Below are 12,715 nucleotides of genomic sequence, written 5' to 3' on the forward strand. Positions count from 1 at the left end.
TAGAGCATGCAGCTTGATTTAACACTTACTGTTATTGATCTGGGGGACCTTGGCCCTGAAATCAGCCTGCGAGTTCCTTGCATCCTCCGACCACCTGCTGGCTGAAAGCAGAAACATGTCAGAGCCTGCCGCCTGCGCTTATTTCACAAGCTCATCCCTAGCTTCTCTCCCGGCCGATTGTGACTGTGGCCAGTGCAGGCTGACAATGTGAGCGGTCTTTGCTGGTGCTGTGGAGAATGAGGCCACCCTCCTGATAGCCAAGGTCCAGGTTTGTCACTGAGTGCCCGCTGTGTACGACACATCGCCCGCGACAGTGACACTACAGGCAGGGCTGCGGGGAGATCGGTCCTGAACTTCCATTGTACAGCGCAGGAGCAGGAGGAGGCCTTTCAGCCCCTCGAGCCTGTCCTGCCATTCAATCAGATCACGGCTGATCTGCCCCTCAACTCCATTTACCCACCTTTGCTCCATAATCCCTTGATACCCTGACCCAGCAACAGTTCTAGGTTTCCACTACCCTGTGTGTGAAAACGTGCTTTCCCGATTTCACTCCCAAATGGCCTCTCTCTGATTTTAAGATTGTGCCCCTTGTTCTGGACTTCCCCACCAGAGAAAATCGTGTCCTTCTATTTACCCCAACAAATCCCTGTTTCATTTTAAAGACCGCGATTCGATCTCCCTAAACTTCTAAACTCGAGAGAATACAAACCAAGTTTATGAACCGTGATCTCATAATTAACCTTTAAGCCCCAACATCAGTCTGGTGAACCCTCCCTGCATCCTCTCCAAGGTCAATATATCGTTCCTGAGGGGCAGGGCCCAGAACGGAAATCAGTGCTCCAGAACTCTGCACAACTCGAACATAACTTCCTCACTTTTGTATTCCAGTGTCTTTGGGAGAAAGACCAACATTCCATGAGCCTTTTTGATTACTTTTGTACCGGTGTAAAGGTTTTAGGGATTGGTTACATGGACATCTAAATCCCTTTGTGATATGTCCTTACTACACAGTATAAATGCACACGAGGCCCATACTTGAGAGAAGGTCACTCTGTGACCAGTGACCTTTATTAGCCAGCACTCAAGTGATGAAGGTTGGTGGAGCTTCCCCTTTTATACCTGAAAGTCCAGGTTAGGAGTGTCTCCCACAAGTTCACCACCTAGTGATCAATATTCTCACGGTGTACAACTGAGGTCAGTTTATACATGGGTTACAATGACAGTTGAATACATGACATCATCTTCCCCCCAAAGTCTTATTGGGATCACAGGTTAAGCCTCTCTGGTGGTTTATGCTCCCTTGTAGAGCGCCGGAGTTGGGGCTCCGGTTGAAGGGTGCTGGCCTGAGTGTCTGCTGTTTGCGGTGCCTCAGGCCTGTCTGGACTGCCCACAGTGACTGGGCTCTCCTCTGCTTGGTTCCGGTGTTCGGTCACCTGTGGTGGAGTGAACTCTACATCGTGTTCTTCCTCTGCTTCTTCTATGGGGTTGCTGAACCTCCTTTTTGTTTGATCCACGTGTTTGCGGCAGATTTGTTCATTGGTAAGTTTAACTACCAGAATCCTATTCTCCTCTTTGGCACACAGTGCCTGCGAGCCATTTATGCCCTGCAGCATAGTTGAGGACAAAGACAGGGTCAATGACATCAATACCCTCGCATTCCCATCATGCTAGTCACATTGTGACTGGCGCCTGCTCTCAACAATTTATTTCATGGTGGGGTGTATAAGGGATAACCTGGTTTTGAGCGTCCTTTTCATTAGCAGCTCTGCGGGTGGGACCCCTGTGAGCGAGTGTGGTCGGGATCTATTGGCCGTGATAAACGGCTTTGTAGAGAACCCCCTTGGATTCTGAGCATCCCCTGTTTGATTATCTGCACTGCTCGTTCTGCCTGGCCGTTTGAGGCCGGCTTGAACGGTGCCGTTCTAACATGGTTAATTCCATTGCCTGCCATGAAGTCCTGGAATTCAATGCTTGTAAAGCACGGGCCATTGTCACTGACCAAGATGTCCGGTAGACCATGGGTGGTGAACATTTCCCGTAGAATTTCTACCTTGACAGAGGATGTGCTTGAATTGAGAATGTCACACTCGATCCATTTGGAGTAGGCATCTACTACAACCAAAAACATTTTTCCCATGAAGGGACCTGCGTAGTCCACATGGATGCGTGACCATGGCTTGGCGGGCAATGCCCAGGGGCTAAGGGGGGCTTCCCTGGGCGCATTGCCCAGCTGGGCACACGTGTTGCACCTGCGAACACAAAGTTCCAGGTCTGCATCTATTCCTGGCCATCAAACATGTGACATGGCAATTGCCTTCATTATGACAATGCCCGGGTGCTCATTGTGGAGTTCTCTGATGAACATCTCTCTGCCCATCTGGGGCATGACTACTCGGTTTCCCCATAGTGGGCAATCGGCCTGAATCGAGAGTTCATCCTTGTGCCTATGAAATGGTTTAAATTTCTCAGGGCATGCCCTGTACGTGGCTGCCCAGTCCCCATTCAGGACACATTTCTTGACTAAAGACAGTAGCGGGTCTCTATTTGTCCAGACTTTGATCTGATGGGCTGTCACGGGTGAGCCTTCGCTTTCGAAAGCTTCAACAGCCATGACCATCTCAGCAGCATGCTCGGTAGCCCCCTCGGTGGTGGCTAGTGGGAGCCTGTTGAGTGCATCGGCGCAGTTTTCAGTGTCCGGTCTGTGTCGAATTGTATAGTCATAGGCGGCTAACGTGAGTGCACACCTCTGTATGCGGGCCGATGCATTTGCATTTATGGCCTTGTTGTTGGCCAAAAGGGACATTAGGGGTTTGTGATCTGTCTCCAGCTCAAATTTCCTGCCAAACAGGTACTGGTGCATTTTTTTTACTGCATATACACATGCTAGTGCTTCCTTTTCTACCACCCCGTAGCCCCTTTCTGCCTGGGACAGACTTCTGGAGGCATAAGCTACCGGCTGTAACTGACCCTTGGCATTGACATGCTGCAACACACACCTGACCCCATAGGACGACGCATCGCACATTAAAACAAGTTTCTTACATGGGTCATATAGCGTTAACAATTGTTGGAGCATAACAAATTTCGTGCTCTATCAAAAGCCCTTTCCTGGCTGTCCCTCCAGACCCATTCAGGACCTTTGTGTAGGAGCACGTGTAGCGGCTCTAGCAGCGTGCTCAATTTGGGAAGAAAGTTACCAAAATAGTTCAGGAGCCCCAGGAATGAATGCAGCTCCGTCATGTTGTGGGATCTGGGTGCTCTCTGGATCGCTTCCGTTTTGGACGCAGTAGGGCTGATCCCGTCTGCTGCTACCCTCATCCCCAGGAATTCTACCTCTGGAGCTAGGAAGACGCACTTCGCCTTTTTCAGTCGCAGCCCTACCCGGTCCAGTCTGCGTAGCACCTCCTCCAGGTTGTGGAGGTGTTCTTCAGTATCGCAACCCGTGATGAGGATGTCGTCTTGAAAAACCACCGTCCCTGGAATCGACTTGAGGAGGCTTTCCATATTTCATTGAAAGATCGCGGCGGCTGAGCGAATCCCGAACGGACATCTGTTGTACTCAAACAATCCCTTGTGTGTTGTGATGGTGGTCAGCTTCTTCGACTCACTCGCCAGCTCCTGGGTCATGTAAGCTGAGGTCAGGTCCAATTTTGAAAAAAGATTGCCACCTGATAGCGTCGCAAAGAGGTCCTCCGCTCTCGGCAGCGGGTACTGGTCTTGGAGTGACACCCGATTGATGCTGGCCTTGTAATCGCCACATATCCTGACCGACCCATCCACCTTGAGCACCGGCACAATCGGGCTCGCCCAGTCACTGAATTCGACTGGCGAGATGATGCCTTCCCTCAACAGGCGGTCCAATTCGCCTTCTATCTTTTCCCGCATCATGTACGGCACCGCTCTGGCCTTGTGGTGTACTGGCCTGGCGTCTGGGTTTATGTGAATCACTACCTTTGTCCCCATGAAAGTGCCAATGCCGGGTTGAAATAATGAGTCAAATTTGTCCAGGATCTGTGAGCATGATACTCGCTCCACAGAAGAAATTGCATTGACATCGCCCCACTTCCAGTTCATGACGGCAAGCCAACTCCTCCCCAGTAGTGCGGGACCATCTCCTGGGACAATCCAGAATGCAATCTGTTCTCCAAATCTTTGTAGGTCATGACTACCGTGGCGCTGCCTAGCACCGGAATGATCTCCTTTGTCTCTGTCCGTGGCTGTGTGTCAATTGGCAATAATTTTGGCCTCCTGGCCTTGGACGCCTACAACTTGTCGAACTGTTTGATACTCATCAGGGACTGGCTGGCCCCCGTGTCTCGCTCCATTGATACTGGGATGCCATTGAGGAGCACTTTCATCATTATCGGTGGCATCCTGGTGTATGAACTGTATATGTGCTCCACATGAATTCGCTGAACTTCAGCCTCCAGCGATTTCCCCCAGTGTCCATTTGGCCTCGCAGGGCTTACATCGGGCCCGTCCTCCTCGTACATCAACCTGGCTGCAGGCTTCCTGCACATACGCACCAAGTGACCGCTGACGTTGCAGTTTCTGCAGGTACATTGCTGATACCTGCAAGCTCTGGCTGGGTGTTTGCCTCCACACCTCCAACATGAGTCGTTGTTGGAAACAAACGGTCCATTACCAGTCGATCATCTCTGACTGTCTCTGTAACTGCTCTTAAGCGCACCATTGACAGGTGTTGATGGCCCCATTACTGGCCGCATTGTCCCTTGCGATGGCATGAATCGCCGTTCAGCTAGCCATTGTCTCTGTTGAATTCCCCCTTTGGGTTCGACTACATGCTCAGGCATGTCCGATTGCCCCTGTCTGCCTGGAGAACTGTGTGCTGCGTTAACAATGTTGACTCCCTGTCCATTTGCTGCATTTAAGCCAAGATCTTTGTCAAACATCATTCTGGTCTCTTCCTCTCCTGAGATTAATTTCTGGGCCATCAAAGCCGCCTTTTCCAGGGTCAAGTCTTTGGTCTCAATCAGTTTCCTGAAAACCCCAGCGTGCCCAATGCCCTCATTAAAAAAGTCTCGCAGCATCTCCACTCTGCATGCATCTGGAAACTTACATAGACTCGCCGGTCGCCGGAGATCTGCCACGCAGTCTGGACCGCTTTGCCCTTCTCGCCGCCGGTGTGTGTAAAACCGGTGTCTCGCCATGTGCATGCTGCTCGCCGGTTTAAAGTGTTCCCCGATCAACTTACTGAGCTCTTCAAAAGTTTTGTCCGCCGGCTTCTCTGGCGCTAGAAGGTCCTTCATCAGGGAGTACGTCCTAGATCCACAAACCGTCAGGAGATGAGCCCTGCGTTTGTCGGTTGAATCCTGTCCCAACCATTCCTTAGTGATGAAACTTTGCTGTAATCTGTCAATAAAGTCGTCCCAATCATCACCAACACAGTACCTCTTGTCTGTGCTGCTAGTGGCCATGCTCGCGTGGTTTAAATCCCAGTTTCTCGTCGCCAATGATATGTCCTTACTATACAGTATAAATGCACACGAGGCCCATACTTGAGAGAAGGTCACTCTGTGACCAGTGACCTTTATTAGCCAGCACTCAAGTGATGAATGTGGGTGGAGCTTCCCCTTTTATACCTAAAAGTCCAGGTTAGGAGTGTCTCCCACAAGTTCACCACCTAGTGGTCAATGTTCTCACTGTGTACAACTGAGGTCAGTTTATGCAGGGGTTACAATGACAGTTGAATACATGACACTTTGCAGTTTCTGAGGGTTGGATTTTGGGCGTGGCTGATTTCGGGGCGGTAATGGGGTCGGGGTGGTGAAGTTTGCGCCCGGGAACAGTTTACGCCTCAGTCAGCAAAATTGGGCAGCTGGGCCCCAAGTGTGGGTCGGAGCGCTAATGGAGGCGATGTACACCTCTCGTGGGCACTAGACCAAGGGAAAATCCCGAGCTAAAGAGCCAGCCCCGGAGTGCTCTGAGAGGCCTGGGGGAGAAAAAAACCTGAACAAAACCCACCAAAAACATTCCCAATCCATAGCCTGCGCCACCACAACATAACTCACAAAAAAAAAATAAAGAAAAACCAATCCCACTTACCTGAGATGGACATTACGGACCTCACTGCTCGGTAGAAGTTGGACCGCCCGTTTTGACAGGCGGTCCCAGCAGGGGGCGCTGCGGGGCGTACAGGAGTCAAAATGCGATCCAGTGTCGCAACCAGGGGCATTGCACATCGGCTCAACTCTTCCGGGGTACTGCCCCCGCAAAACCGGGCCCAAAAACCCCCGCGGGGGGGGCGCTGGAAGCTGACCGCCCGCCCAGAAGCTCACCGCTACCATTGCCTCTCCTCTGGGGCAAAAACAGAGGCAGACATCACCGGAAAATCCAGCCCTAAGCTTCTAGTCTCTCATCATTAAGAAAATGTTCTGATTTATCTTTTTCAGATCCAAAGTGGATGAACTCACATTTCCTCACATTGAACTTTCAATTTTGCCCATTTGCTTAATCTATCCTGCTCCCTCTATCCTCCTTCTGCCTCTAAATCCCCGCTCCCTGTAACCCCCCGCCCGTAAACCCCCCTCTCCCTGTAACCCCCCCTCTCCCTGTAAACCGCTCTCCCTGTAAACACCCCCTCTCTGTAAACCCCCCTCTCCCTGTAACCTCCACTCTCCCTGTAACCTCCCCGCTCCCTGTAACCCCCCCTCCCTGTAAACCCCCCTCTCCCTGTAAACCGCTCTCCCTGTAAACCCCCCTCTCCCTGTAACCTCCCCGCTCCCTGTAACCCCCCCTCCCTGTAAACGCCCCTCTCCCTGTAACCCCCCCTCCCTGTAAACCCCCCTCTCCCTGTAAACCCCCCTCTCCCTGTAACCCCCTCTCCCTGTAACCCCCCGCTCCCTGTAACCCCCCCTCCCTGTAACCCCCCCTCTCCCTGTAACCCCCCCTCTCCCTGTAACCCCCCGCTCCCTGTAACCCCCCTCTCCCTGTAAACCCCCCGCTCCCTGTAACCCCCCGCTCCCTGTAACCCCTCCTCTCCCTGTAACCCCCCGCTCCCTGTAACCCCCCCGCTCCCTGTAACCCCCCCGCTCCCTGTAACCCCCCCCGCTCCCTGTAACCCCCCCGCTCCCTGTAACCCCCCCTCTCCCTGTAACCCCCCCTCTCCCTGTAACCCCCCTGCTCCCTGTAACCCCCCCTCTCCCTGTAACCCCCCCTCTCCCTGTAACCCCCCCTCCCTGTAAACCCCCCCGCTCCCTGTAACCCCCTCTCCCTGTAACCCCACCTCTCCCTGTAACCCCCCCTCTCCCTGTAACCCCCCCGCTCCCTGTAAACCCCCCCGCTCCCTGTAACCCCCTCTCCCTGTAACTCCACCTCTCCCTGTAACCCCCCCTCTCCCTGTAACCCCCCCTCCCTGTAAACGCCCCTCTCCCTGTAACCCCCCCTCTCCCTGTAACCCCCCGCTCCCTGTAACCCCTCCTCCCTGTAAACCCCCCGCTCCCTGTAACCCCCCTCTCCCTGTAAACCCCCCGCTCCCTGTAACCCCTCCTCTCCCTGTAACCCCCCGCTCCCTGTAACCCCCCCGCTCCCTGTAACCCCCCCGCTCCCTGTAACCCCCCCCGCTCCCTGTAACCCCCCCGCTCCCTGTAACCCCCCCTCTCCCTGTAACCCCCCCTCTCCCTGTAACCCCCCGCTCCCTGTAACCCCCCCGCTCCCTGTAAACCCCCCCTCTCCCTGTAACCCCCCTCCCTGTAACCCCACCACTCCCTGTAACCCCCCCGCTCCCCCTGTAACCCCCCCGCTCCCTGTAACCCCCCCCGCTCCCTGTAAACCCCCCCGCTCCCTGTAAACCGCTCTCCCTGTAACCCCCCCGCACCCTGTAACCCCCCCGCTCTCTGTAACCCCCCCTCTCCCTGTAACCCCCCCTCTCCCTGTAACCCCCCTCCCTGTAAACCCCCCCGCTCCCTGTAAACCCCCCTTTCCCTGTAACCCCCTCTCCCTGTAACCCCCCCTCTCCCTGTAACCCCCCCTCTCCCTGTAACCCCCCCTCCCTGTAAACCCCCCCGCTCCCTGTAACCCCCCCTCTCCCTGTAACCCCACCGCTCCCTGTAACCCCCCCTCTCCCTGTAACCCCCCCGCTCCCTGTAACCCCCCCGCTCCCTGTAACCCCCCCTCTCCCTGTAACCCCCCCTCTCCCTGTAACCCCCCCGCTCCCTGTAACCCCCCCGCTCCCTGTAACCCGCCCGCTCCCTGTAAACCCCCCCGCTCCCTGTAACCCCCCCTCTCCCTGTAACCCCCCCTCTCCCTGTAACCCCACCTCTCCCTGTAACCCCCCCTCCCTGTAAACCCCCCGCTCCCTGTAACCCCCCGCTGCCTGTAAACCCCCCCTCTCCCTGTAACCTCCCCTCTCCCTGTAACCCCCCCTCCCTGTAAACCCCCCCGCTCCCTGTAACCCCCCCTCTCCCTGTAACCCCACCGCTCCCTGTAACCCCCCCTCTCCCTGTAACCACCCCTCTCCCTGTAACCCCCCCTCTCCCTGTAACCCCCCCTCTCCCTGTAACCCCCCCGCTCCCTGTAACCCTCCCTCTCCCTGTAACCCCCCCTCTCCCTGTAACCCCCCTTCCCTGTAAACCCCCCCGCTCCCTGTAAACCCCCCTTTCCCTGTAACCCCCTCTCCCTGTAACCCCCCCTCTCCCTGTAACCCCCCCTCCCTGTAAACCCCCCCGCTCCCTGTAACCCCCTCTCGCTGTAACCCCACCTCTCCCTGTAACCCCCCTCTCCCTGTAACCCCACCTCTCCCTGTAACCCCCCTTTCCCTGTAACCCCCCTCTCCCTGTAACCCCACCTCTCCCTGTAACCCCCCTCTCCCTGTAACCCCACCTCTCCCTGTAAACCCCCCTTTCCCTGTAACCCCCCTCTCCCTGTAACCCCCCCGCTCCCTGTAACCCCCCCGCTCCCTGTAACCCCCCCTCTCCCTGTAAACCCCCCGCTCCCTGTAACCCCCCCTCCCTGTAACCCCCCTCTCCCTGTAACCCCCCGCTCCCTGTAACCCCCCCGCTCCCTGTAACCCCCCCTCCCTGTAACCCCCCTCTCCCTGTAACCCCCCCTCTCCCTGTAACCCCCCCTCTCCCTGTAACCCCCCTCTCCCTGTAACCCCCCCGCTTCCTGTAAACCCCCCGCTCCCTGTAACCCCCCGCTCCCTGTAAACCCACCGCTCCCTGTAACCCCCCGCTCCCTGTAACCCCCCGCTCCCTGTAACCCCCCCTCTCCCTGTAACCCCCCCGCTCCCTGTAACCCCCCGCTCCCTGTAACCCCCCTCTCCCTGTAACCCCCCCTCTCCCTGTAACCCCCCCTCTCCCTGTAACCCCCCTCTCCCTGTAACCCCCCGCTCCCTGTAAACCCCCCGCTCCCTGTAACCCCCCCTCTCTCTGTAACCCCCCCGCTCCCTGTAACCCCCCGCTCCCTGTAACCCACCCGCTCCCTGTAAACCCCCCGCTCCCTGTAACCCCCCGCTCCCTGTAACCCCCCGCTCCCTGTAACCCCCCCGCTCCCTGTAACCCCCCTGCTCCCTGTAACCCCCCCGCTCCCTGTAACCCCCCCTCCCTGTAAACCCCCCTTTCCCTGTAACCTCCCCCCTCCCTGTAAACCCCCCTCGCCCTGTAACCCCCCCCTCCCTGTAACCCACCCGCTCCCTGTAAACCCCCCGCTCCCTGTAACCCCCCCCGCTCCCTGTAACCTGTGTTGTCAGCAAACTATACAACTCTCTATCCCTCTATCCAAGTCATTGTTGTGTATATGGTGAAAGGCTGAGACCCCAGTAAAGATCCCTGGGGAATACCTTGTCACTTTCCGCCAATCAGAGTACAAGCCCTTTCTCACAGGAGGAGGCTGAGGGGAGCCCTTGTTGAGGTGTATAAAATTATGAAGGACCTGGATATAGTGGATAGGAAGGACCTGTTTCCCTGGGCAGCGGGGCCAACAACCAGGGGGCATAGATTCAAAGTAATTGGGAGGAGGTTTAGAGGAGAAATGAGGTGAAATTGTTTCACCCAGAGGGTGGTGGGGGTCTGGAACTCACTGCCTGAAAGGGTGGTAGAGACAGAAACCCTCACCACATTTAAAAGTATTTGGATGTGCACTTGAAGTGCAGTAACTTACAGGACTATGGACCTAGAGCTGGAAAGTGGGATTAGGCTGGAAAGCTCTTTGTCGGCCGTTGCAGACATGATGGGCCGAATGGCCTCCTTCTGTGTCGTAATTTTCTCTGATTCTATGATTCTCCCCACTCTCAGTCTCCTACTTCCGAATCAATTTCCAACCATGTCACAAGATTACCTCCAAATTCCAGGTTTGCTGATAATCTCTTGTTTATCAACTGCCTCCTCGATATCCATATAGGCAACATCCATCGATCTCCCTTATCCATGCTGATGGCCCTCTTCTTCACCTTACAGGCCTATGTAACGTGCAGTGTCCTGCTTGCCCCCTCAGGAGGCTCCCTCTGCCCAGTATGTGCCCCATGCCTCAGGTATTCCTGCCGCTGTGAACTTGCGCTTTCCCACAGCTGTATGAGCAACTCGCCGGGAGTGGCACTGAACCCTTGAAAGGGACTGAGCTGCCCGTATCCGTTAGTGTACCGGTGTACATATGCCCGAGGGCGTCACGGTTCCAGACTGGGCCAGGACTGCACTGTTGGCCCAGGACTCACAGTGATCAACTGCAGATCCGCTGTCAATAAACTCACAGCAAGGACATTGGCCCTTTATCCACAACAGGACATCAAGGAGCAAATAAAATAAAGAACTCGCATAGAGTCCATCCTGTCTTTAGCACTTTACAGCCAATGATGTACTTATTGGAGTGTAGCCACTGTCACGATGCAGGAAATGCAGCTTTGTGCACAGTAAGCTCGCACAAACAGCAACGTGATCATGACCAAAGAATCTGTCTTTAGTGATGATGGTTGAGGGATAACTATTGTCCGGGACACCGGGCAGAACTCCCCTGCTCTTCTTCGAGATAATGCAATGAGATCTTTTACATCCACCTGAGAGAGCAGACGGGGCCCCGGTTTAATGTCTCATCTGAAAGATAGTTTGCCATCTAAAATATGCATCTGACCTGTGATACCTGCGATTTAATGATTTGGTTAATTCCTACAAGACGGAGGGATTTGAAAACAGTGCAGAGGAACTGGAGACAGTCGATCTTTCCGATTGATTGCAACTCACTCTTATTCTCCAAGTACATCAGTTCGATCTTGATGTGAGTCTGTGAGCTTCTTATTTCACTGAACATCTGTGTAACTGGAAGGGAGAAACACAGCAGTTGAACATGCTTTTCTGCAAAACCTCGGTTTGGAAAGTTGAGCACCACAAGTTCCATCAGACTTGCAACAAAGTGCGAGTGAGAGGCCATGTTGGCTGGAGGTCACAATATCATTTCACCTTGCAGTACTTGTTCTGATGGCTGATGTCGCAGCATTGCAGGATTATACACTGTCGTGAGTTAGTCGGCAGAAGTCACGCACACAATGGCGGTGATTTAACACTCGGGGGTCTGAGTGATTGGTGGATGTGGGCAGCTGCTCTGGGGGACTGAGGAACCAGCCCCCTGTGTCTGGGACGTGTCACTGGGCTGATACGCTACGCTTGCCGTGCCAGGAGGGGGCGCTGTGGTGCTAACGCCTCCTCCTCAAATCAGCCGGTCCCTTCCTCTGTGGGAGCTCCCTGTGGAGTTGGTGAGCGGAAGGTTGTGTGGTGTTTCCCGGTGTTAGGATGCCCAGCAATGGCTGATGTGGAAGCTAAGCCGCTAGTCTTCACAAGCTGCAGGCTCATCGTCCCACCAGACGTGGCACGTCTTTGGATTCTCCGCCTCAAAGAACTGTGGAGGCACAATCGTTGAGTCTAGAACCGGGGGCCACAGTCCCAGAATAAGGGGTCGGCCATTTAGGACTGAGATGAGGAGAAACTTCTTCACTCAGAGGGTGGTGAATCTTGGAATTCTCGACCCCAGAGGGCTGTGGAGGCTCAGTCGTTGAGTATATTCAAGACAGAGATCGATAGATTTTTGGATATTAAGGGAATTAAGGGATATGGAAATACTGCAGGAAAGTGGAGTTGAGGTAGAAGATCAGCCATGATCTCACTGAATGGCGGAGCAGGCTCGAGGGGCCGAATGGCCTCCTCTCCTATTTCTTATGTTATGTTCGTAACCACTTCAATATTTCTAGCTACAGTACAAATCTCCAAGCTATAAGTAAAATAGAAACCAAAAGCTTGAATCAGATGAGATTAAACCAAATCCTAACCCTATACATATATATGTAGACACAACTGGCCCAAATGTATCATTTCATCCTCCTTATGGGCCGCTCCAATCCCTGAGTGGGAAGAAGGGTCTGGGGCATCCTCCATATCTCCCAATGCTTCTCTACAATCAGCTTTAGGGAGGCAACAAGATTGTCTTTGGGTGACTCAACAAGGCAAAGTACATGCCCGTCTGCAAACTACAGGGAACGGTGAGAGTTGGAGGGGTGACGGTATTTTTAACACTTGCTGTTGATCGTCATCTGTATAAATTCCACCTGTAGGTCGCTCTGGGAGTTCCGCATTTCGCTGAACCTGTGTGCAACTGAAATGGAGGGAGAGCTTTAATCCTCACTCCCCAGCAAGATACACTGCTCCCACCCTGGCAGGGAGTTTACTCCGATAACGCAACCTGGATGTTGGCCCCGAAAGCCCGTCCGTTCCCA

The 12,715-nt window shown here is 54.4% G+C and overlaps 1 protein-coding gene across 1 annotated transcript in view; it reads right to left on the reverse strand.

Moving 5' to 3' along the window:
• The window catches only part of LOC139237857 (putative leucine-rich repeat-containing protein DDB_G0290503), a 111,447-nt gene that overhangs the window by 38,132 nt on the left and 60,600 nt on the right, over positions 1-12,715 (reverse strand). Inside the window, exon 16 of the mRNA XM_070867082.1 lies at positions 30-101. Within this exon, the coding sequence (XP_070723183.1) occupies positions 30-101 (72 nt within the window). The remainder of the gene's footprint in view (positions 1-29; positions 102-12,715) is intronic.

The sequence above is a fragment of the Pristiophorus japonicus genome, chromosome 24, assembly GCF_044704955.1.
Source record: "Pristiophorus japonicus isolate sPriJap1 chromosome 24, sPriJap1.hap1, whole genome shotgun sequence".
Taxonomy (NCBI): domain Eukaryota; kingdom Metazoa; phylum Chordata; class Chondrichthyes; family Pristiophoridae; genus Pristiophorus; species Pristiophorus japonicus.